The 27,086-nt window shown below is 39.6% G+C and overlaps 1 protein-coding gene and 1 long non-coding RNA gene across 2 annotated transcripts in view; one reads left to right on the top strand and one right to left on the bottom strand.

The window, feature by feature from the left end:
* LOC117043549 overlaps positions 1-4,770 on the bottom strand; it is a 69,734-nt gene extending 64,964 nt beyond the window's left edge. The window contains exon 1 of the long non-coding RNA XR_004426200.1: positions 4,703-4,770. This is a non-coding gene — a long non-coding RNA (uncharacterized LOC117043549). The remainder of the gene's footprint in view (positions 1-4,702) is intronic.
* The window catches only part of ME1 (malic enzyme 1), a 117,832-nt gene that overhangs the window by 67,818 nt on the left and 22,928 nt on the right, over positions 1-27,086 (top strand). The window contains 1 exon segment of the mRNA XM_033143316.1: positions 21,493-21,602. Coding sequence (XP_032999207.1) covers positions 21,493-21,602 — 110 coding nt within the window.

Raw genomic sequence — 27,086 nt, 5'->3', positions numbered from 1 at the left:
AGAAGGAAAGCCTGCAGGTTTTAGGGAAGGCCTCTGCAGGTGCAGGTGTGCCTGCAGGCATTGTGTTGGCAACCCCTGACCTCAGCACTAACATCAAATTTCACCATATGTACATAGCTGTAAGAGTCCTGAAATACAGTAAAAGCATGCATTAAACTCATGCTCTTTCAATTATTACTTTCATCTTCTCTTGCACTTCCAGCTGTATAGAAAATCCATCTTTTTCTTAGTTTAGCTGTATAGTGAAAATCAGTGTTTATGGAGCTGGTCTTGTCCTTTGACATTTACTGCTTTCAGTAGCCTTTTCATGGCAGTATTTTGTGTTCCCTTTTATTGTTATTTTATTTTTTATTATATTCCATCTTTTAATACTAGCTAGTTTCTCCAATGCAGCATATAATCATTTTAAAATACAAATATGGTCTACTTAGTTAAACTCATAAACATGCTAGAGAAAGAAGATAGCATGGGAATATATTTATTGAGCAGTTAAGGGTTAGTGGAATGACAGAATACATGACAACGTGTGTTCCTATTCTATGAAATTACAGTAGTGATGGCATATTTTGTGGCGGTCTTTTGAAGTTAAAGCATAAGAAATTTGTTATCCTACTGGTGGTGGTGCTATAGTCATTTTTAGATTGTATTCCTTATATTACTAGTACACTGAATGTTGTTTGTTGTTGCTTGAGTCACACAGGGGTCAGCAAACTTTTTCAGCAGGGGGCTGGTCCACTGTCCTTCAGACCTTGTGTGGGGCCGGACTATGTTTTGGAAAAAAAATGGAATGAATTCCTATGCCCCACAAATAACCCAGAGGTGCATTTTAAATAAAAGGACACATTCTACTAATGTAAAAGCAGGCTGATTCCTGGACCGTCCGGGGGCCAGATTTAGAAGGCAATTGGGCCAGAATCAGCCCCCGGACCTTAGTTTGCCTACCCATGCTTTAGTGTACAGTATTCTATTTACCGTAATTCATTATCATGTTCACTGTTGCTTTTCTCCTTGTATTAATACTTTCTGTAAGACTGTTTATATAGATGACAAAAAGAAAATGATACATGAATCAAGAAAAAAGTGCTGCTTTCTCTTATAATTATCAGGGTGAGATTGGGAGGAAGGGGACACAGCAGTTGCTGACATTGCTATTTTTGCTGTATAAAAAGACTCAAGACTACTTTTTCACTGCAGTGTTTGAAAGTTCCCAACTTATTTTACCAAGCAATACTACAGTCATCATACTGGTAAAGGGTTAGCATCTTCTGGTTTGAAGCCAAACTGACTACTCAGCAATGGACTTTTTTTTTTTTTAAAGAGCTTGCCAAGAGACCACAGAAGCTGTAAATTATGGATGGAAAATATTTTTAAAGGACAGTATTTGCAGACTAAATTTACCAAGTGCAGCTGGTTTGCTATATTTTCCAAATCAGATTTAAAAATATGATCCAGCTGCTTGCATTTTGCAATTAGCTAACATCCCGACATTATGTCAAAAATCCTAAACTGACTTCCTGGCTTACTAGACGCAGGGGACAGTAGGCATTAGCTTGGAGTCAGTGGTAAGTTGAACTTTACAATATTTTGGGAGGAATTCAACATCTCACAAAGTTGAAGCCCTTTAGCAGTGTACAAGTTGCACTAGCGGAATGGCTTATGCAAGAAAAGGGCAGGACCCTTGCATGGTTCTTGTGGTTGCACAACACATTGCTGTAATTTGGATGCTTCCTGTTGCACAGTAAATTTCTGCCAGTGCAAGTGTTGTGCTGAATTTCATATTGTGCAGCTATTGTTCTCAACTTTACACTGGTAGTCAGGGAACATTGAATCTCGACCTTTGTACCAGAACACAAATGCATAGGTGCCTTCACATGCTCATTTTTGTTTAGTATGCAGATCTCATGAGAAAACCAGTTGAGATATCTTGTATTGGAATGCCCATTTCATATTTTAATTAATGTTCTGTTCTAGCAGGGTAACTATGTCATTCCATTAAGCTATTAAGGATTTTTATGGCATACCTTGCCAATCTATTTCACCCAATGATGCAAGTTGGTCAAATCTTTTACATGGAACATCAAGCTCAGAAAGCAAAAGGCAATTCCTCTTAACATAAAACAAAGTCAGAATTGTGGGTCTTCCAGCTATGTATGGGCATTTAAACCAATCAGCACACTGATACAGGGACCTGTTGTGCCTATGTAGAGTAGTACTTCAACTACTAGAATAATACTACCTAGACTTGGTCTGCTTCTAGGGAACCATCTAATCAGAAAGCAGGAAGGACCAAATGAGTTGTGCAATAGCTCAAGCATGTCTGCCATTCTTCCTTCCCTCCTCGGTTCCCTACCATTCTGCATAGGATTGATCTTTATTTGAGCTTTCCAAGATCATTCCAGTGCAAAGTGTGCTGCTTAAATACTTGAACACGTGTAATCAAATAATCCAAATGCCAGAAAAAATATATGCTTTGGTAATATTCTAACTTTGACATTCTACAGAAGTGATAGGCTACAAATTCAGGGCTTTGCCAAAAGAGACAATAACAAACAAACAAATAACATTTTACTTCATGAAGTTAAATATTTTCCTTTAATTTGGCTCCAGTATTATATAAATCAACATAATCTGAAAGCCCAATTTCAAGGTCAAAGCCTTATTGCGCACTGAATACCGTTTACTGAATACTATTGTGCACTGAGTAGTTTTCTTTTTCATGGTAACCAGTTTATCTTAAGACTGATCAGCTGTATTTCTTAATGACAACAACACATAACAGCAAGCATATTTAATCATATATATAAAGTTTCTAATGAACCTTGTAGGTATGAGAAACAGCTTTCCCCAAATCATGTTGTGATTTCCAAGGGTGAACTTTATTTTGGCTTACAAATTAATTTTTTTCCATGAGCATTCAGCAATGTCTAATGTAAAAGAGAAACATATAAATCAGCCAGTGTGTGTCCTAAATCAACTTTACTTTCAACTTCATTCTGCAATAGTGACTTTATACATAAACTATAACTTTCCCTTTCATTTGCGAGGTGATATTTGGAAGGGACAAATGGTGGCTTTCACTTAACCTTAGTCAATTAAGTTTGAAACATGATTGCTATTTACATTATAGGCTCAGGAAATGACCATGGGGGAAGCAGCTTTATTTAATTTGTTAATTCCATGTCAGGTCTTTGTAATACGTTTAACTTAGCTAACTCCAATGAGGTTGGAATAATTAAGAGGAGACGAGCAACCATTCCTACCTACATCTACCTCTGACTGGTGCACAAGCAAGGCTGGATTCCAGATACCTGGTTTTTCTGATTGGTACCCAGCTCAAGAACATGCTTCTTCTTCTCATTTTCACCATGTTACAGCATATGTTACATGTGTTGACCTTAAGTGTACCTTACTGTGTTGACCTTAACTACCTATCCTCACTGACATGAACCCAGGTTCCCATCTTTACCAAGGATTAGGGTTAAAAGCATGCATTTAAAACACATTCAAAGCACATGACTTTCCCCATAGAATCCTGGGTACTGTAGTTTGGTAAAGGAGGTGGAAATTGTAGCTCTGTGAGGGGAATACTACAGTCCCCTAGGTCTCTTAGGGAGAAAGTCATGTGCTTTAAATGTATGGTGTGAATCTACCTGCTGTTTGATTGGGGTAATGTGTTATGTGGCTATAAGGGGTACAGATGTAATGCTGGAATGTGGTGAGGCTTATAAATGGAGAGGAGTGGGGAACAGTGGAGGCAGTTTGTGTTCCAGTGTCTACTTCCTATTTACAGAACTTGATCTCAGTACAGATGCCTTACTTGCCAAGTGGTATAGTTTTCTACCTCTGTTGTGCTGGGTCATTTCCGTCGATGAAAAGTGGCAACCTTCAAACCAATCGAAATAGTAGCACTAAGTTTCTGTTTCCCAAGAAAATGATTTTTGTTACATATTCCCTGCGAACCTTGTTGGCCCTTCTGGTTCTGTTCTGCTGGATTACTTTTGGTTTCTGTTATTGGCCTCTCTCCTTGCCCCTCAGAAAGGGTTGTGCTCACCTGATCACAAAAAGGCACTACAACTCTTTTGTTTATTTTATCACGTATTTTTAGGGTTTCCAAATCATGTAACATTTTCGGAAGCATATTAGATCAGATTAAGCAGCATAATTCTGAGCTGCCCCTGGCCCAGGGGCCAGTGCAGGAAAGTGCAGAGAGTTCAAGTTTGGCAGGCACTCTCAATAGGAAGTAGTCTCAGAGATCACTCCAAACCTCTTGTTGACTGGCTGGATGTGCATCTGTTTGTTGTACATTGAAATAAATAGGTTTCAGATTCCTCCCCCCGTGGACCCCATTAGTGGAGAAGGAGCAAAGCTGTCACATTCTCTTCTTTAGCACCCTGAATGTGCACACATGCATGGTAAGCCATGGTTTGACCTAGGGTTACATGTGAGCAACCTGTGTGTGGTGTGTGTGTGTGTGTGTGTATACTGAAAAAAATATTTTAAATAAGTCTTCACTACATAGCAATAAAACAAATCAGTAACTAGGGGTGAACTACAGCAACCACAAAATAAGACAAACCAGGCACAATCATACAAATTACTTCAGGTTACCATATTTTGAAAGCAAAACACATTTGCTGACTTGAAAAAGAGGATATATGACAACCCTACATGCAGATTGTATTAAATAAACAAGCAAACTTACCCACATTAACCATATGGTAGCTTGGTTATCTGTATTGACAGGTTCTTCCCTTATATTTTTTTTCTACCGGAGGCAATGGTGTGTTTCAGCAGCTTTTCCTTTGTGCAAAGGCTGTTGCTCTGTAAGTAGGGAACAGAAGCAGAAAGTAAATGGTTCCATAGTCCACCAGTTTAATGGTTAGAAGATAATGGTTACTGTACAATGTGGATGATTTGGCAGTTTGCACATCCAGGACAGGCTGTGTATCTGTGATAAGAGTCAACTTTTCCCCTGTTTGTGGAATGCTATTTCGAGCAAGGTTCACCTGGGGCCTTCATTATATATTTTTAGGCACCAGGAGAAAAAATAAAAAGATGCACACATCTGATTGGTGTTACTGATTAGCCACATTTCATGTGATAAACAATAGTGAGTAACCAAGAATTCAACTGTCTTCAGGAAGAATTCTAAATTGATTGCATTGAATTAGCCTTGCTTAGTGCAAAATGCAAAGATTTTCCTTTCCGTGTGCTAATAAGAGCTGTGGGTGCTCGGAAAAGGCACTAATCACTGGCACCATGGGGTTAATAAGCGTTTGGCTAAAATAGTTGAAAAGGTTACTCTCTCAGTTGATATGTTTGTTCAGTTGAGACTTGTTGGCAGATGATTTAAGTAAAGCAACAGAGGCTGTGTCAAATAACTGTATTTCACTGAACACATGGCATGATGAAACCGAACATAGCCTGTGCTCCAAAGAAAACTGCAAAGACTAGCTCTAGTTTTAAATGGGTGCTGCCATAGCTTATTCTGCAAAAAAGTACTGTTTAAAAACATTTGAAGGGTGTGGGCTTTTGTTCAGGTTTTTGTTTGAGTGGAAGATTCATCCTGAGAAAAGCATGCCTTTTAAGTTGTTAAATACTGCCACTTTTGTGTGTGTGTGTGTGTGTGTGTGTGTGTGTTCATGTTGTAATGCTGTAGTGTTCATGAGGAAAATATGTGGTTACATTTAGCTGTTCAATCTCTTCTTAAGGAGTTAGTAGAACTGTGATATATTGGGAGTGGTGCAGTATATATAGAACTTCTATGGTGTCAGAGATTTTTGACTATTTGCTGATTGAATAATGTTGTGCATGTTTTTTGTGTCTTATCTGTATATGTACACATATAGTTGGGACAATGAAAAAATGTGTTTGCTCTTGTTTTTGATAGTAAAAGGCAGGCCCTCTCCTGCGCCATGTTCTGCTTAGAAGTGATCCAGTGGAAAAAATAGCCTAGTGGATGTCTAGTGGAGTACATCTAAACTCAATCCATTTTTTTGATTTGAATTGGCAAGGCCCTGAAGAGCTCCTCTCACTTGTATATGTACATGTTTGGGTTGTTTTCTTCCAGAGAATAAAACTTCATATAAAATAATAATAATGGGTCCATTTTCTGTCTTTTTGTATTCTGACCTGTTGTAAATCATGAATAGGAACAATAATGAATTTAGAGTTAGGTACTGAATATAATGATAGAATGACAACACGACTGTATTTTTCCGCTTAACTCATCGTGATCCCCGAGCCTTTAGATGAAGGCTTTTGATGTCACTGAAGATTTATATACACAATCTCAGTGTGAAGTTTTTTATTCCCTAGAGTGGAAGATTTTGGAACAGTAAGCATGTCTGGTATGTTGTGGTCTTTAATGTTTCAGTTTGTTCTAACAACTGCTCCCTCCCTACCTGACCAGTAGCACAGAAACTGAACCAAGATGTTACAGCAGGTCCTGGATGCTGCTTTGATTATAACTTGCATCTTCTCCTCAAACACGAGGAAGTGAAATAGGTGCATAAAGGAGTTCATTGAAGTTTTCTTTTGTTTTTATTCCTGGTTAGAACTGACCTCAGAATAATACAGAAGTTGGGGACGGGGGACGGGACGTAATTGGCTGAATACAAAGGACTCAGCAAGATGTTATCTTTGTGGTTTATTTTAGAGCAAAGTGATTAATACATGCATGTGAGAAAGAGAAGGCCAGAAATCTTTCCACAGACATCGTTTATAATTAAATACTGCAAGATATCTAAAAACACACATTGTACGGTGATTCTGACTCAGATCTGTAGCCACATACCCTGCTGTCCAAAGGATTGCTCCTACGCTATTTTTCTTCTTGTATGTTCCCAGCCAGTGCCTTGTGTTTTGTTGACAAGTGATCCCCCCCCCAATAAAGGCTCCCAATGAAAAAAATATAATGAAAACCTTGAGAATTTCTGTAGTTCTGCTGTAACTCTTTAATCATGTGACTACACTGGCTAACTTTAAAGTGCCAACAGAACTTTGTGCAGGAGTGTGTGTGTGTGTGTGTATAAGAGAGAGAGAGAGAGAGAGAGAGAGAGAGAGAGAGAGAGAGAGATGGCCCCTTGAATTGTCATCATGTAGCCATTTGTATATTCTGTTCCTTTTTTGGGATTTCCTCTTTTTTAGCTACTACAGTGGTACCTCCATTTACAAACTTAATTCGTTCCGGAGGTCCATTCTTAAGCTAAAACTCTTAAAAGTAGGCGCACTTTCCCTAATGGGGCCTCCCGCCGTCGGTGCACTTCCCCCATTCGAATTCCGTTCATCTTCCAGGGCAAAGTTTGCTAGCCAGAACGCACATGAAAGCTCATACCAAGAACAAACTTAGTTGGTCTCTAAGGTGCTACTGGAAGGATTTTTTTATTTTATTTTGTTTTTATTCCCCAAAGCGTTCGTTAACAGGACTGTTCTTAGACCGAGGTACAACTGTATTGTCTAATGACAGATTGTATTATCTCTACATATATATGTACACCTCAACAAATACATATTGTATTAACACTACTGCACAACTTGCAGATACATTTTTTTAAAAAATATTTTTTATTAATTTTCTTTTCTCATACAAATACCGGTAGCCAATAACATTACTAAGCATATATTTCCAATTTCCCCCCTCCCTGTTGACTTCCCTCAACTACCATTTCTGGTTTGTTACATCAGATGATACATTCTGCTGTTTATATACTGTAATATGTTGTCACATTGTTGTACTTCTTGTTCTCAGTAAATAAAACTCTAAAAGTTTATTTAAATCCAGCCCACGAGACCATTTCTTCTCGTTATTTCTGCAATTATATTGTAAAAGGTTCCCATTCTTTTTCAAAGTCAGTATTGTCCTTTTCATGCAATTTGTCCGTTAACTTTGCTGGTTCTGCATAGTTCATTAACTTTTCTTGCCGTTGTGCTTTTGATGGTACTTCTCCAGTCTTCCAGTTTTGAGCTATTGAGATTCATGCCGCTGTTGTCGCATACATAAATAGATTCCATTTTTCTTTTGGCAATTCTTGTCCTAAAATACCTAAGAGAAAAGCTTCTGGTTTTTTTTAACAAATGCCTTAAACATTTTTTTTAATTCATTATTATTTCCCAAAAGTTTTTAATGATTCTACAGTCCCACCACATATGATAAAACGTACCTTCCCCTTCTTTACACCTCCACCGTCTTGCAGATACAATTGGTCAAGTGTTTAAATTTAATCTACATGGTTCAGGGTATTGAAACTGAGCTTAAGGAACTGATTTGTCTCCATTGCATTTATTTATCCTTCTTTGAATCTGTAAGTGCTTACTTTGGATATCTCTGAAGGGCTGCTACTTGCAAAATATTACCTCCTCTCTACTGAAATAAATAAAACATTTTTTAGTCAAAACCTAGATTTTGAACAGCTTTGTTGCTGCACAGCTTTGTCCAGATTAGATCCAAGACAGCAATATTTTACTGATTTTTGTAACTATTATCACATTGTTAAAAATAGGACTGTGAGGGCAAAATGTTAAAAACAAGAGTATAAAGTTTAAAATGTTAAAAACAGGGGGTCTCAGAAGAAGAAGAAGAAGAAGAGTTTGGATTTGATATCCCGCTTTTTACTACCCGAAGGAGTCTCAAAGCGGCTAACATTCTCCTTTCCCTTCCTCCCCCACAACAAACACTCTGTGAGGTGAGTGGGGCTGAGAGACTTCAGAGAAGTGTGACTAGCCCAAGGTCACCCAGCAGCTGCATGTGGAGGAGTGCAGACACGAACCCGGTTCCCCAGATTACGAGTCTGCCGCTCTTAACCACTACACCAAACTGGCTCCCAGCAAGTGAATCTCAGCAAGTGATTACATTCTTAAATAAGGAATATCTATTATGTTACATAGGGTTTTAGCATCCTGGAATAAGGAATGTCCATTATGTACCACAGACTAATACAGTGGTACCTCGGGTTACAGACACTTCAGGTTACAGACGCTTCAGGTTACAGACTCTGCTAACCCAGAAATAGTACTTCGGGTTAAGAACTTTGCTTCAGGATGAGAACAGAAATCGTGTGGCGGCAGCAGGAGGCCCCATTAGCTAAAGTGGTACCTCAGGTTAAGAACAGTTTCAGGTTAAGAACGAACCTCCAGAACGAATTAAGTTCTTAACCCGAGGTACCACTGTACTGGTCAAGAGCTAAAAGACATCCCCTTAAAATATGTAACACCTTTAAGAGCCTTTGCTTGCCAGTTTTCTTATTTAATGTCAGGATAGTATCCATATAACTTAAACCTAAATAGTTTCATGCACATTGCCTGTTTTGCATCACTTTTAGCTGGTTTCCCCTTATGCCGGCAGGGTTGCAAGGTATGAGCCCGACTGCCGTTTCCCCAGGGAAGCTACGCCTTCTATTGTGTGGGCTGGATGGTCCCTCCCCTTACCTGGCCAATCCCCCTGGTAACGCCTCCCCCAGGCGGGAATGGACGCTGGCTGAGGTAGGCGGGGACCACAGGTATTCAGCCTGGGGAAGGCGACGCCAGCCCAAACTGGCAGGAGCCGCTCTGGAGTCCAAGGGGGCTGTGCGTGACCACGCAAAAGTCGCTCCCTGTTTAATGTGGGGAAAGTCATTGGCATATGTACATACCATATATACTTGAGTATAAGCCTAGTTTTTCAGCACATTTTTTGTGCTGAAAAAGCTGCCCTCGGCTTATACTCGAGTGAGGCGGGTGGTGGGGGTGGCGAGAAAGAAGCCCTTTCTCTCCGCTCGTGCCGCCACCCGCTCTCCCCAGTCAACCATTCCTTAAGAAGTGTACAAGAACGGCGGTTCTTTACTCTCCCTAGGCAGCTAGTTCCATTCCTGAACTGCTCGCATAAATGCAAACTTGGCAAAGGAAGAAGAGGAAGGAGCAGCCCAAAGGGTTGCTTTCGGGCTGCTCGTTCCTCCTCCTCCTCCACAGCGGCAAAGGTGAACCGGCTTATACTCGAGTCAATAAGCTTTCCCAGGTTTTTGTAGGGAAATTAGGTGCCTCGGTTTATATTCGGGTCGGCTTATACTCGGGTATATACGGTATGTTCTGGAAGCCGATGGAGATTGGTATAATTGTTGGCAAATAGGCCACTCTGGATGATAAGATATGTCTTTTATCCATTTTTGTTCATGCCAATGCTGATCTTACTTCTCAATGTTTAATTTTATATCAGTTGGTTGCTGCTCATCTAGTGATCTCTCAAGGGTGGAGGGATGCATCTTGCTATTTTGTGGATCTGTGGTTTAAAAATGTCATGTTCATTGCTGTTTCCAAAAAACTAACTCATAAAATAACATGCCACCAGGGGTGATGCAGAACCCTCTGACTTTGCTTCAGCTTAGAGGCCATTTGATTTATATGACCAAACCATCTCATAGTTGGCACATTCCCATTAAATAGGAGTTTATTTGGCAACATTCATGAAGATTTGGTATGTTTGGTACAAATATGAATCTTGTATTTCACTATAGAATGTATTTTATGTCACACATTCTTTTTTTAGGCTTTGTATGATTACTATTTTATTATCTTGTAATTTTATTCTTCTTGTTTTTATGACTGTTTTTAAGTACAGATAAGGTGAACCCACAAAATGAGCAGCTAGCAGCAATCAGCCCTTTGGAACTTTCTTCTCTATTAAGGCTGCTCACTTTTAAGGAAAGGGCTGGTCCTGTGATGTTTAAAAAATTAAAGAAAAAAATTAATATCCACATTGCAAAAATCATACCTGCTTTTGCCAAGTATTTAACACTTATATGCAATGAGAAAGTCAGTGAACAATTTTTATACATCTTACACCAACAGAATTTTAATGGGGCTCGGTAATCTTCTGTTGAGCTCAAAGTTGAGAATGGGGTGCCTAGTGAGGCTGCCCCGGTGCTACTTTGCTGAAAGCCAAGTCAGCTAAGCCACCATCCCTGTCATGTTAAATGAGGATGGGAGTTGACATTTAGGCACATCTCATGGTCCAGGTTTCTTAGAAAATTGCTGGTTTGTACTAAAACGCAGGTGGCGCTGTGGGTTAAACCACTGAGCCTAGGGCTTGCCGATCAGAAGGTTGGCGGTTTGAATCCCTGCGATGGGGTGAGCTCCCATTGCTCAGTCCCAGCTCCTGCCAACCTGGCAGTTCAAAAGCATGTCAAAGTGCAAGTAGATAAATAGGTACCACTCTGGCGGGAAGGTAAACGGCGTTTCCATGCGCTGCTCTGGTTCACCAGAAGCGGCTTAGTCATGCTGTCCACATGACCTGGAAGCTGTACGCCGGCTCCCTCGGCCAGTAAAGCGAGATGAGTGGCACAACCCCAGAGTCGTCCGCGACTAGACCTAACAGTCAGAGGTCCCTTTACCTTTACTAAAAAACAACCCCCCCCCCCCCGCAAAAAACGCCCTTGGTCTCTTGGTTTTTAGTTTGCTAGGAAGCATACCAGATTCTAATAATATTCAGTAATTGTTACTACTTTCATTCAGTTCCAGAAGCAGAGGGATGTTTAAATGCTTTCTAGGTGAACGCACAACAATTTCAGCAATATAAAATTGGCTAGATTCCTAGTTTTGCATTGAAAAGTAATAAAGCATGAGATACTGAGTGGAATCGCATGTCAGTAAAATTGTTCTACCTGAACAGTGTTGGAAGATTTTCGCATCTACTAGACTGAATGCACTTCCAAGATCTCATTAACTCAGTCCCTAGGGACAAGCCTTTCTGGACAGATAGATACAGTTACTACACATCTTTCCAGACCACAGTAGGGAGGAGGTATTTTAATCAAGATGTTTCCTTACTATTGTCTTTGATAATTTGAATCTGTATTTGGAAGAATGGTACATTTTAAGCAGATTAAAATTAGCTAAGGCTGCAACTCTATACACTCTTTCCTGGAAGTAAAGCCCCACTGGAATGCCCTGGGACTTGCTTCTGGGGGGGGGTGCATAAGAATTGTACTGTGAATGGCCATTCTGCCCATTGCCTATAAACAAAGCAAATGAAATGTGGGGGAAATAAGTGAGTTATTTCACTGGTATCATTGTAAAACTAATCTGAAATTGTGTAAATTATTTCCCATAACTGTATTAAGATTCTGGCGGCAAAGCAGATAGCCTAATTAGCTCAGTAATTGGTTCCCTGAATGGTACTGCTGGAAAGTTCTGAGTTGGAAACAAAGGATATAAAATACTACCATGTTCCGCTTCTTGGGAGAAAAGCAGTAACAAAGGTCCGTATAGTTACCGTATTTTTGCTCCATAAGACGCACTTTTTCCCTCCTAAAAAGTAAGGTGAAAAACCTGTGCGTCTTATGGAGCGAATGGTGGTCCCTGGAGCTGAATTGCCCAGGGGCCAAAAGCAGATTGTGCTTTTTATTTTACAAAGAGAAAAGGGAGTGTTGAAAGGACCCCGCTCAGCAGCTGATCAGCAAGAGATCGGGAGAGAGATAAGAGTCCCGGCTCCCTTTCAGCCACGCCCTCCTTTGTTGAATGTGCTGCAGAGGCAGGTTGTTTGTTTCCCCAGGACATGTGACTGGCTGATTAGATTATCTGTCTGGAAACAGTAGAAATGGCTCCCTTTCCTTAAGATTTTTTCAGAAATGTGAGTTAAACCCCATAAAAATGGGGCTTTTCCTCTTTGCTTTCCCCCCTTTGCAAAAGGAGCTTTGCTTTTCCCCCTTTGCAAAAAAAGCTGCAAAACCTTTAGCTGATCCTCAAAAAAAACACCAAAAAACCCCAAAACACCAGGGCTTTTCCCTTTGCAAAAAAGCTGCAAAACCTTTAGCTGATCCTCAAAAAAGGCCTTTTGCCTTTGCAAAAACAGCTGCAAAACTTTTAGCTGATCCTCAAAAAAGCCAGGGCTTTTCTCTTTGCAAAAAAGCTGCAAACCTTTTAGCTGATCCTCAAAAAACAAAAACAAAACAAAAAAAACAGGGCTTTTAGAGGAGGAAAACCAGAAAAATGTTTTTTTTTCTTGTTTCCTCCTCTAAAAATGAGGTGCGCCCTATGGTCCGGTGCGTCCTATGGAGCGAAAAATACGGTAAAGCTATGGTTTTCCCAGTAGTAATGTACGGAAGTGAGAGCTGGACCATCAAGAAGGCTGATCGCCGAAGAATTGATGCTTTTGAATTATGGTGCTGGAGGAGACTCTTGAGAGTCCCATGGACTGCAAGAAGATCAAACCTATCCATTCTCAAGGAAATCGGCCCTGAGTGCTCACTGGAAGGACAGATCCTGAAGTTGAGGCTCCAGTACTTTGGCCACCTCATGAGAAGAGAAGACTCCCTGGAAAAGATCCTGTTGTTGGGAAAGATGGAGGGCACAAGGAGAAGGGGACGACAGTGGATGAGATGGTTGGACAGTGTTCTCGAAGCTACTAACATGAGTTTGGCCAAACTGCGGGAGGCAGTGAAGGATAGGCGTGCCTGGCGTGCTCTGGTCCATGGGGTCATGAAGAGTCGGACACGACTGAACGACTGAACAACAACAACATGTTCCGCTACTTGTGGGGGGTTCGGGTGGGGATCTTTTTGTATTTTTGAAAACAAACAAAGGATAAGAGTTTGTTTTCAGTAGTTTGGGGGAAATTATATTCCATAAACATTTTGAAATAGAAACACTCCAGAGATTATTTTATTTTATGCAGTTGCAGTCATTAGCCCTCCCCCTGCCCCATTTTCGTAGCACAAAGGAAAACTGGATGACTGAGATTTCTAAACCTATACTTGAGCCTCAACATTACATTACTTGATATGGTGAAGTCATACATGCTTGCTGTTAGACACATAATGAAATATTTACTATTATGTATACAAACATTGATTGATTTTATTATTTAAGATATATTATGATTGTATAAAATGGATCCAAGTGCTACACTTTGCAAGCTAGATATGGAATGGTTTTCTAATTTTAACACATAGTCCATATGTATGTACTCTCTCAGAATGCCTGATATCAATTGTTAGCTTGCTTCAATTAATTCCCAGTTTAGTAGGCCTTGTGCAGATGCCACAACCTTCATCAAGAGCTTTTCAAGGCTTCTCCCCCTTCTGAAACAAACCCCATTCCCTTTTCATTGTTAACAGTTCAGCTTCTTTCAAGCTCTGATTGTAAGCCCATAGAGCCAACAAAAGTTGGCTTAGCTTAATAGCTAAGTGTGATTTGTGGTTGTCGTGACACACACTCCCCGCCTCACACTTCTTGTAGCATGTACAAAGAATTTGGAAGGGTTGCTTTTGTGCATTTGTGCTGTGCTTTTTGCCCTAGACAATAAGACACTTTTTTTGCCTTCTACAAAAGCAGAAAAGGCACAAACAAACAAACACCACCCTGTTTCTCCTCTCATAGAGTATTTAATTGCTCATCTTCCAACATTGTGTATGCAATCAAATGCCAACAGTGCCCTTCAGCTCTCTATATTGGACAAACAGGCCAAACCCTACGCCAAAGGATAAATGGACATAAATCTGATATCAGGAATCACAAGACAGAGAAACCAGTAGGAGAACACTTCAATCTCCCAGGACATTCTATAAAAGATCTCAAAGTAGCTGTCTTAATACAAAGAAATTTCAGAAATAGACTGGAAAGAGAAGTGGCTGAATTGCAACTAATCACCAAACTTAAAACCATGGAGAAACCTGGTTTGAACAAAGACATTGGATTCTTATCTCATTATACATAACAAAGCCATCTTTAGCCATCTCACCCCTTGCCTTTCCCTGCAAGACTAATTGCAGCCGTTTAGAGTCGTCAACAGGTTTTCCACACTTATCAGCCTATCACCCATTCCCACCACCCTTCTGAGTAATACCCCCCCCACTCCCCCACTATATTTAAGGATCTGGTGACTTCTGTTTCAGTGTATCTGAAGAAGTGTGCATGCACACGAAAGCTCATACCAGGAACAAACTCAGTTGGTCTCTAAGGTGCTACTAGAAAGAACTCTCATAGAGAAAGGGTGTTTTCTCTGCCATTACATTGGGCTGCTTCAAGAAAAACCCATCATAGAGGCAGCAAAACCACTTCTCTTGCTCTCCAAGAACTCTGCAGTTCACAGAGAATTCAGGACAAGGAATGGGGTCTTTGGGTTAGGAGTCCGGGGCAAGATAGTGACCAAAGGGGATAAGGATGGTTCCTAATCTCTTTACCATGATGAAAAGGTTGGGACATATAACAGCTACACCTAGGTAGAGATTCTACAGCATGTCTGCTCCATTCACATAAAAAGCATAGGAAACATATGCAAGAAGAAGAGGCTGTAGGGAAAGGGACATGCTCGCTACTAGATTTATTTATTTATTTATTTATTTATTTATTATTTAATAGCTGCATTCCACTGCTTTAACCAATTTTATGCTCGTCTGTTATTGGTGAGGGAAAACTTCTCAAAACATTGGAACATAGTGAGGTATGGAGATGATAGGCTGGGGTTCTCTTTCCTCCCTCATATTCTTCTTTGTGTACAGGGTAGATTTCCCACCACTTTACATGTGAACGGAGAAGTCCAATGCATGGCTGCCCCAAAATATCTAGGTTTGCGGTAGGCCTTGTGAAAGAAAAGTTAAAATATATCAGTTCTGAAGCTGACAACACACCTTCCTTAATCAGACAGTTTTCCTTTCTTCCTACTTAGTCTAACCTGGAGCTAGAGGTAGTCTGTGGTCATTGAGAGAAAGAGAAGGATGGGACTGCTTTTACCACATATGCAAATCAATCCTACTGTCAGAAGAAGAGTAGATTGCCTCCAGAACATTGAGCTAGATGCAAGAGGGGTTTTGCTTGGGTGAAGTATCTGGGATGTGTTGTCCCCATCTTCCACATTCGAGTGTGACAAATTTTGGTTAAACCCTAAAGTATCTATGACAACATCTAAGAAATATTTCATGTATAGGTTTTGATTTACTAATCTACACTTTTAGAAAACAATCTTAACATTCAGAGTCTTCATACAATATGTAGATATGTTTGGCTTGTGTCCAGAAACATAATACTGGAGGAGCATATTTTTATCCTGCTATGATGGTCTCAAGGGCTTACATTAATAAGAAATGACTTGTCTGAGTCATAAGTTAAAATTCAATACTTTTCAAAATAAGGGATGGCAATTAATCCAAAACAAATAAACACTTCGGATGAAAACGAAGTACCGTAAGTCATGCTGTGAGTAGACCCATTGATCTAAATGGGTCTACTCTGAGTATGATTATATTGGATATTACCGTTTATCTATTGCAGGCATATTTTATTTTAAAATAAATAATGTAACTGTATAAGGGGATTAATCTTCAAATAAGGACAATATGTTTTAAGTGGCAAATATGAAACAAGATACTTATAGTTTGATCTATAATATATGGGTCAAGAGTGCATCTTTTCTTAAGTTTTAAATTTTTGTAGATGCAGTATCAGAATAGTCTTAAGAAAGTGAAAAGGAATGAAATTGGCTGGCTGTTATGCCTGATATTCCTAATCTAAGCCTATAGTTTTATCTGATATTTTGAGATGTCTAATTCTAGTCTTCAGGTTACTTAGCTTTGGATGTCACCATAACTGACTTTGGCAGTCTCCTGCTTAAGTCTGCCAAACCTGCAGTTTAGTCCCATGGCTGTATGCCAAGGTGCAGCTGAGCCACCCTTTGTGAGGTCTGCTGGCCATGCAGAATACAAGAAGGCAAATTCACAGGTTGATAAGTAAAGCCTTAAGCTTATTAAATAGTGGTTTGATTGTTTTTAGTAAGTCTGACTGTACCTTATTCACAGGTAATATAAGTGTTACAAGTTAGCTTGGTGTGTTTAAAAAATCAGCCAAGTCATATTGTGGCGGTGAAGCAAAGGAAGGCATAGAGAATGCATGCAATCCCAGAAATCCAGCCTACTTGTGATATATATATATATATATATATATATATATATATATATATATATATATAACATGTTTATAACCATTGTTATTAAGAACTTATTATGCTCAAGAGATAATAAGCTAATTGCAAATGCCCCTAGCTCGGAAATCCTGAAAACCAAGCTTGCCTCAGTTAAAATCTTATTTTCTGAATATCATATTGTTCACAAAGAACATATGGTGCTAATTTAATATTTTTCTTAAGCCAAAATTGACTTCACTGTAGCTCTGCTGTCTTTCAGTATCATAGCCCAAAATTGTATTGTGATAAAGGAATGAAATAAAAATTATTAATATAGTATCGAAAGAAGGAACTTTACAAGAGATTTAGAAGGTCCTTGCCAAAGCAGATTATAAAAAAACAAAATAAAACAAAATGAATAGATATTGCATTAGTGCTTGGATCATAGCAGTAACAAAAAACTGAGAAAGGAAGCAAAAAGGACTGAAGTAGTGAAGGGAATACAGAGTAGAATTGTGCAAATTCTTAGTATAGATGGAATAGGATTTACATAATGAAATGTGAACTTCTCCTAAGGCTATTTAAAGCTGTGAGGAGAAAACACACATCTTCACAATGTCTCATGTATGGCTTGCAATGCTTGCTGTGTATAACAGTGATGATCCCTATGTTGAGGTGTAGCATAGTGTATATCCTGTGTTCTGAGTGAAAGTTACAAAATTTCCTGTTTTCAGATTTTTCTTCTTCATAATTTGAATTACTTGGACAATGTGTCCACAACATTTCAAGTTTCTGTTTTGAAAATGTAAAAATTTGCTTGAACCCAGAGAAGTGTGAGCATTGTTCCACACATGGAACAGGGTTTGGGGTTGTCTCTTTTCTGCTGCAACAGTGTGTGACGTGGTGAGAGAGGAATTTGTGGAAAAGGTGATCCCTCCTTGAACAAACTGAAGTGCCTTCTATTATATAGCTACATATTATCTCCAGCCGTACACGCTAGGGGGGTGCACTGGATTTGGACAAAGGCTTAAGACAAGTTGGAATGTATTTGAGGGAAACTGAGCACATCTGAGGTTAAACAGGAGCTTTACGAAGCTGCACAATTCAAAGCAAAGCCCCCTGAAGTGTTTCGGCCATCCAGGTATCAAATAAATGCTGCAGACAGTATACTAAAAACAAACTTCTTAAGTTTACTACATATATAAGGAAGATGTTGGAATGTGAGGCAAGAGGGAGAAGCTTTAAAAAATCCATCTTTAGGAAAACACCAGGATCAGGAAGGCGCAGGGGTTCCTTCATAACTTGCAATCAGGGTGATTTGTTTTATCAGTACTTGCTTGTCCTGTGCTTTGGGGTCCAAATATGATCAGTGCACACCCCTAATACATACACACTTAAAAATGTAAAATTTAGAAAAGAAGTTAGTCATAAGACAGTTCTGGGCATAGCTCATTGCTAACACATGTGTGCTGTGTGCAGAAAGGTTCTATGCTGGACATCTCCAGTTAAAGCATGCCATGTAAAATATAGCTATGATTGCCAAAATATTAATATTAATCAGACTGGGAAAGTTATTTGCATGAGACCTTGGAGAGTTTAGTATTGAATTTGCTGAAACAGTGATTTGACTTGGTGTATAGCAGCAACTTATGTTTAAGAGAGAAATCATGGTTATGTTTAATAAAAGAGATAGGGGGCTTAACAAGAAGAGAATTGGATGAATGAAGACCCTGCATTGAAGAAAATAGAAATAATAGAGGGGGGAAATATGTTGGACTTTTATTACTGAGATTCTTTAGTAATAGCAAACCTCTCAAACATGGGGTGGTGGACTAAAATTGATTCATTGAAATCTCAGTGAACCTGAAGGAAGCAAGAGATCACAGCACCAGATGGGAAAGAGGACAACAATTATGACTAAGCAGCAGTTAGGATCAGGGAATCCAGATGTTCTGTGACTCATACCGCTTCCTAGGCTTTGGGGCAGCAGAAATCCAATTATTGGTAGCAGCTTAGAACAGTGCTTCGTAATGGAAAAAATTCCATTGCAAACTGACCCAAGTTTATTGTGGAAAGAGCTCATTGTTATAGGGATGGTCAGCTCTAGGCAGAGGCTCAGTGAGGAGGAGTTGCTAGGGCAAGTACATCAATAATCCCAGGGGTAAAGAGGGTAAGTGTTTTTTAGAACAGGAATGGCTACTCCCCAGTTTGCAGAGTTTTCTGGCAAAATATTTTGTTTGTTGGCAAAATAATAATTATATTACTACTACTACTGGACACAGTGATGGGGTGGGTGGAGCTCAGAGGCCTGCTAGGGATGTAAATTGCCTGATCTCATCATCAGGTTGTTAATTTGTTGAATGGAGAGGGATCAATAGCCCTCTCCCTAACTCATCTGCACAAATCAGCTAAGAAGGAGGGAGTTATGTGCCATGTGTATGCCTACCTTGTGTGTGTGCATGTGTGTGAGTGTAGGGTGGCCATACCCACTTTTAGACCCACCCACTGCTGGCGTGCAGTCTCCAGAGCATCAAGAATATCAAAATACCTAAAGTTGGGACTATGTGTTAGGGAATGTGCCCCTCACACATGGATTTTATTGTTTTACACTGTTTGAGGCAGCAAAGATAGTCACAGTGGGAGAGAAACTGGACAGACTAAATTCAAGGTTAAGATTTTCAAAACATTTTGATTTGAAGTTCAGAGAAATGTTTATGTATTCTTGCTTGGTTAAACTAACTGGTCACCTTTTATGGCACTGTGAAGAAGGGGGTTTCCTTCACAGATAGCGCTCCATAAAACATATGGGAAATCTGAGTACCAGGAAGGTACTCTGAGTTGACAGTTCTATATAAATTGAACTTAGTGGGGTTTATTCCCAAATAAACATACATAGTATTGAGCTGTGGTCCAAAAAGTATGAGAAAAGTGGAAACTGTTCGATTCTTTATGTCTTCAGTCTACTATATATTTTAGAAAGTTCTCTCTCTATTTGGGCACCTGTTAAGATATTGTAACCAAATGTTGGTTCCTGAGAGGAAGGAGCAGGATTTCGTCTGTCCTTGGATATACAGTGAGATACCATTTCAATCAAGATGTCAGACAGCACTGAATTTAACCACTGCACAGATTTTTTGGTTTCTTAGAGTTCTTGAGCAGTGCTGGGTATGAGCTGCTAATGCTTTAATAACACCCACGTTTTTATTCCAAGGAATAATTCACAGTTATGTAATACAGATCTTATAACATTACTAGCATTTTTAGAATTATGTGACATTTATTTCTCCCCTAGCATACTCAAATAATAGTAAAATTATAGAGTGCCTCTAATATTCTTGGAAGAGTTTAACTTTTTTGGTTTGACCCTTCCAAGAAGCCATTGTGCTGCAAATTTTTAACAGGCACAGTGATGTCTATACGTTATTTCAATCTATTTATTGTAAGATGCCTTTCTATCTCTTCATTATAGCATAAGTAGGTGCTGGAAAGTGCAGGTCTGCTAATTTGGGCTCCATACTATCTTTGTTATCTGGTGGTACCATGTTATTTAATGATGAGCGTTAAAAAGCATCACAAAATGGAAACAAAACCAAATGAGGATATTTTGTTCAGAAGTGCTGAAATGGCATGACAGCTGAAGAGCTATATGAATATTTTGTGAAAAACCTCAATCCAGATTTGAGGCCTGCTTTAGATATTAATTGAAAGCTCTAACTTTTGGGTTATGCATGCATTTCCTCTGAAGCAAAAACAGATTGCTAAAGGTTAAATGTCGTCTTGGTTGTTAGCTCTATAGGGAAAGTACCCATGGCATTAGTAGACTGTAGCCTTAGAACTCAGTCTACTGAGTGTTGACACTGTGCAAGATTTATTAACTGCTGTAAGATCTACCGGGATGTGGGGCTAATTAGATTGTACTGTTACCTAAACCATCTTTACAGTAATTATTTAATATAGGAGGTTGTGGATGATTACACTGGAATAAAATGTGTATAACCAGTGAATGCACCATTTCTCCCCATATAAAGTAATAGTATAATGTGTGGGGCATTTTGAGTGAGAAGGATTGCTAGTATATCTCATGGTGCTGCAGGCATAATGGGACTGTGTAAGTGTTAATGTACATATCTACATAGGTGCTATTTCAAGTGATTGTATATCATAGGTTCCAGCTTTGTTTCCTCATCTGTATAACTATAATAGCATAGGTTGTTCCTACACAGAAATAAAATTCATCCAGATGATTAACAGATCTATGTAGAGGATTAATAAGAATAACCAATTTCACTTTTAATCCAATCTGAAAGCAGTAACAGAGTTTGTTTGGTGATTTTCAAAGAGATCTAGCTGCAGTAGGTGACCTAAGCTAATGATCTTTCAATTTTCATCCTACTTATCGCAGGTTGAGATACCATATTCTTTCTAGGAAAAGGTGCAAGATGTTAACTGAAATGAGCAGGAATGTTTTAAAGCACTGCTTGAAAATTAATAATAAGGGAGACAAAGCTCACTAGGAAGGCAGTCCACAAACTCATTGCTCAACTATAGCATAAGGCAGGTGACCAGCATATTACAACTTAAGTTTGTTATTTTTGTTTTAAGTTTATGATATTTTGTACCCCTAGGTATGGCAGAAACTGCCTCATTCAGTTTGAGGATTTTGCTAATACAAATGCATTCCGTCTTCTGAATAAATATCGCAACCTATACTGCACTTTCAACGATGACATTCAAGGTAATAAAATATATCTATTGTTCTAGTTAAAGAGAAAAACTGTCAACTTTAATAATTTTGAATATCAATAAATATATATCCAGTTAGGTTATCCAGTTGTGCTTGAGGAGATTCATAGAATGACCATATAAGGTCAGAGGCCATCATTAGTTTGGTTGAGGGATGGTATAACTGCTTGCAATGTCATTGAAATATTGTGTCCAAGTAATATTGTGGGGGGGTTGTTTTTATTCTAAGAATATATGTGCTGGTACAGCAAGATTAAGGATTAGATTGTTAGTCACATATTCCTTTTCTGCTTCAACATTTTAAAGCCAAACTTGTGTTAATTTTGTGTTTGGAATTTCTCCAGTTTTAGTTAAGATGTTGAAATATACTCAGAGTCAAGTGTGAATTTCATGCTCTTTATGCAGCTCATAGTAGTGAGGAATGGATGTTCGCCACGTGATTGGCTAATTCCAGGATACTCCTGTAGGCCAATCAGGTTGCGGATTCACTTCCACCTGGAGCTGGATTGGGTGGCTCCTGCGGACCAATCAGACTGCTGCATTCTGAATCCTATTGTTCTAGGACCAATCAGACTGCTGCATTCTGAATCCTATTGTTCTAGGACCAATCAGACTGCTGCATTTTGGATCCTATTCAACTCAGTACATAACAGATGTGAAAAAGGCTGAAATAAAATGAAGGATGGTTTCTTCATCACCTAACCAGCTCATTTTGGAAAAGAGGACACGAAGGTTGCACATAGGTTAATGAGCACTTGAGGAAATTACAATGCCCCAAACTCTGGCAATTATTATTAAAAGTAGCATCAATTTAGTGATGACGTGACAGATGTGGAGACTGAGACATCTTTGATAACTTTCTTTTGCAGAGAGTGGAATGCACAATGTCTGGAAATCAAGGTGTTTTAAATGTGTTGTAAAGTATAAATGGATACTGAGGAGTCATCCTTATTCTTACAGCTCAATCATGAAGAGAGAATAATGATTACTGTTTGGGAAAATGTGGATTGTATTCAACAACAACAACTGTGGATTGTATTCAACTTGTGCAAGTGCAATGGAACTTCCCCTCCTTTTCTTCTCCCTGTGTAGACAATAAAGCTGCTCTGAGGGTTCCTTCAACACACTGGAGCAGATCTGAAGTGTGTAGGGCGTGTGTAGGGGAGACAGGGAGAATCCTGTTGCACTTAATTTTTGCACAAGCAGTGATTTAGTTGGCTGTAATCCTAAAATACCCATATACACTGCATTTCCCGTTCTGCTGGGCAGAATGCAATAAATACTGCAACCCCATGTGGAGGGCCAATCATGTGGGTCTTTCAAGAGCAATGGGGGAGATGCATTGATTGGTTCTGCCCACAAGGTTGCAATATCTACACCAGTGTTTTTCAACCTTTTTTGGGCAAGGGCACACTTCTTTTATGAAAAAATCACGAGGCACACCACCATTAGAAAATGTTAAAAAATTTAACTCTGTGCCTATATTGACTATATATAAAGTAATTCTCTTGAATAGGAATCAAATAAACACAATTTTTCCCACGACACACCAGGCAACATCTCACGGCACACTAGTGTGCCGCGGAACAGTGGTTGAAAAACACTGATCTACACAACTTCCTTACTGGCATGAGATCTCTCACAACAGGAAAGTGGCTCCCATGTGACTGCAAATGTGTGAAAGGAACTGGAATGATTTGCTTTGAACAGTAGAGACCCAGATTTGAATTTGTGCCCAGGGACTAAAGCTTGAGCAAATTGTTGCCTCACAGCATAACTTTTTTTGCAAGAAGGTTGTGCAAATATGTATTGCTCAGCAACTTTGAACATAGAGAAGTACCGTAGAAAAAGTTACTTGTCTAATCCTATATACAAATGGACTTGAATGCTATTGCTAGCAGAAACAACTGTGAATATATAATTGCATGATGGTGTTGGCGGCAGCTTTCTCTCACCTCTGCCTCAAATATGCTTATCTTCATTTGCATATTTGTGTATGCTGGAGGGGCTGGAGTATAGAGATTTGGTACAGCTAGTGTATGCCTGGTAATAATTGAACAAGGCAACAGAACCAAATTGTCTGGGGATATCTGATGTTTCCAGTCTGCTTCTCCTGGTATTTATTAAGTGGTGAATGACAGTGTCTGGTCCTGGCAAAAAGAACTGATTAAATTTGAAAGGTTTGTTTGGGAGGAATTCAATATCATGCAGTTACAAAGGTTTCATCAGTGCAGGCATTTCTGCTCCTTCAATGGAACAATCTCCCTCTCCTCCCCCCATGTGCCACTCTGGTGGTTCTCCCAACCCCCCAGAACCAATTTCTGAAGGTGCAGGAAACACATGAGGGGAGTGGGGAAAGCCCAATTATCCTAGCTAAGTCTTTGTGCAGGCTTCCACTAGCGGAACCAGTTAGGCTTGTTTGTTTGTTTATTTCATTTAAATCCCACCTTTCCTCGAAGGAGCTCAAGGTGGTGTAAATAGTTTTCCTCTCATTTTTTAAGTAAAATATCTATACTATTATTACAGAGCAATTCTATACATCAATTAGGCAAGGATGCCCACACCTGTGCTGGTGGAAAAGCCATTATATGCAGGCTCAGCTTAGGAGGGAAGAGGAAAGCTGTGTGATGTAGTGGTTAGAGTGCTGGTTTGGGACTGGGGTACCCCAGGTTCAGATTCCCACTCATTCATGAAGCTCACTAAGGGACATGGGCCACCAGTCTCCATCTTTCAGCCTGATCTGCCTCCTGGGGTTGATATGTAAATTAATACACCACATAGTTCTCCAGAGAGGAAAGGTAGGATAAATCAATATCCCAAAATGGTGCATCCTTGGAAAAACAATCAAAATCCACTAATCAGGTATTGTTTTCTAGCAACTACTGTTTTTCTAGAAAAAGAGGGTGCCAGAACTCGCCATGAACAACTCCCTTGTTCTCTTAGAATGGCAAGGGTGCCCATCTGAGAGGTGATGGAACTGAGTTCCCATGAGTTCCCCCCGAAAAATCCCTTGTGCTAGCAATGATGCTTGCATGCCACTCACTGATAGAGAGAGCCATTGAATGACAGGGATTCCCCACCCTCCAGCATACCACCTGACATCACCACATATATAGCAATGTCACAACATTGCAATCCATCAGCCCTGGTTGTACTACAGGCAGGGTTTGGAAGCTCCTTGTGCTCCTCACAATTACCGTATGGCAGCACAACACGTGAAAGGAAAGAAATGGAGCCCACACAACACAGCACTCAGGTAGTTGCATCTGCAGAGATCTCACATAACCCTTTAATAACAAGGGTTAAAGACCTACCAAGGAAGGGGAAGGCCTTTTGGCCAAGCAGCCAAAGGGAACGGTCAGGATATACAACTAGGGCACCACACACACACTGATAGTAGCAATCTCTAGTGACTCATTGCACAGGGTACAAACTTGGGAAGCATGAGATGGGAAACAGACTCTGGGGAAGGGGGGGATCCTTTTCTTTTTTTTTGGGAAGACGCGGCACACATGCGGCCACTCACTTGCATGCTTGGTCAAAAAACAAAACAAAACCCACACACATAACTCACAACACCATGTAAGAGACAAAAGAGAACAGCAGGAGGAACAATTTTGACAGCGGAAGAGCTCCACCAACATAATATGGTGGTGTCGTATCTTGCATTCTGTCATGTAGCTAGGCTTCCATTAAATTCCTATGATCCCTCTGCCAAAAGAGCTTATGTATTGGATTGCACTATTAATCTCTCCTGCTACTGGCTGCAATAACTGGCTGTGTGATGTGTTAATTTCATTTTCAAGCAGAACAAAGCTTGATAACCAAAATGAACAATGTTTTTTGTTTCTCACCAACTCTTATAGTGCTTACTGTTGATGCAAGTTTTGCTTGCTTGAGAATTACAATATTCATCTTTTAGGAATGAACCTGAAGACACAATTAGGTTGTTTTATATAAATTGTTTGCTATTAATAGTAGTCATAAGGATTTTTGTGTGCTAGTAAAATGTTTACTGCAAATGTTGAAGTCTTTGGCTTGCCTGCTCAGTTGTTTTTATTTCCCAGGCTCTTGTCTCATAACTTATTTTCAGTGTTTCTTACATCTGTTTTCAAAGTGTGCAGATTGCAAGACTATGCCATGGCCAACAGCATTCATTGCCCAATATACTGAGTAGTGACAGACACAGCAATCCAAGGTTCCAGAGGAGACTAAAGAAGTGGAATCAAGCAGTGAATCCACTGCCATGTCTGAAGCCCTGCTATTCTTGCTGTCTAGGTTAGAAGGGGAGGACAATTTTACAGTTTTTGCTTGTGTTTGCTCCGGGGTGCTGGAAAAGGTGCTCACTTTGGATGCATCAACAGCTCTGCTCCACACTGCTCCTGTTTGCAGCCTTGTGATAGTTACTGCCATTGGGGACACCACTGGTAGTAGTGTGTGCTCTGCTACAATTTTAGCTGATACTCTGTAGAGGTGGAGCCCTGGCCAGCGGAGTCTGGTGGAGCAACATGTCCACCTCATCCTAACCCGACCCTGTGGTGTGGTTCAGGGGTCACAATGACTCTGTTATTGTAGCTAGTTGGCTGCATGTCTCCTAAGAAACTGACATTATTATTCCAAAGGGCATTGGAAACTATTATTTGCTTTTACTTTAGCCACTGATTCTACTTTAGCTACTTAATTTTAAACATTTTAATCTAATTTAATATTATTGTACAATAATAGGCACTAAAGAATAGTAATAGAAAGAGGGGACAGAACAGATAGCAATAATACATTGTGATAGAGAGTGTAAATGAATTATATCATCTGCTACTTTTGAGAGGGAAGAAGGGGCATTCAGAGTAATCAATTTAAGGATTCTAGCTTTGTTTAACTTGGGATTCAACCTTAAAAATAAAATGTAGCTCAAACATGGCACCAAATAAGTGTTGCATTCCTGTATCCAGGCATGTTAAAAGGAACAGTTTTCTGTTCTCTTTCTTTTTACCAGGTGGAGAAGGAAGGAGGCAACTGAGAGCAGGGAAATTGCATGGGGAAGGGAATGTTTAACCCTTTCCTATCAACTATTTTCATCGTTCTTCACCAGCAGATTTTCCTGCTGTGAGGTTCCAGATCCATGCTTGCAAGGGGAAACAGAGCTGAGAGAAAGCTCTTTGCAGAGTTTTGTTCATTGTGCTGTATCTGTTGAATTAAATTAACATGAAAGCAGTTTACATCTGTACTTTTATGAAAGCAGTGGCCGGATGAAGTATATGACAAATTAAAGAGCAAAGTGATCTGCCATGTCAGACATTTATAGATCTTTAATAAAACCTAAAATAAGGTTTGCTAAGGACATTGTGACACTTCTATTCTTAGAATGGAGTCTACTGCCCCATGAGGCTTAACAAATATCCAGGATGTTTCCATTGAGCATGAGATTTTATTACAGAGCCCCTCCCACCCTTTAGCCAGAAGCAGCTGAAATTCACCA

The sequence above is a fragment of the Lacerta agilis genome, chromosome 3 (genome assembly GCF_009819535.1).
Source record: "Lacerta agilis isolate rLacAgi1 chromosome 3, rLacAgi1.pri, whole genome shotgun sequence".
In the NCBI taxonomy this organism is placed as follows: Eukaryota; Metazoa; Chordata; class Lepidosauria; order Squamata; family Lacertidae; genus Lacerta; species Lacerta agilis.
Note: the sequence above shows the minus strand (reverse complement) of the source record. Positions and strands in the feature narration are given on the sequence as shown.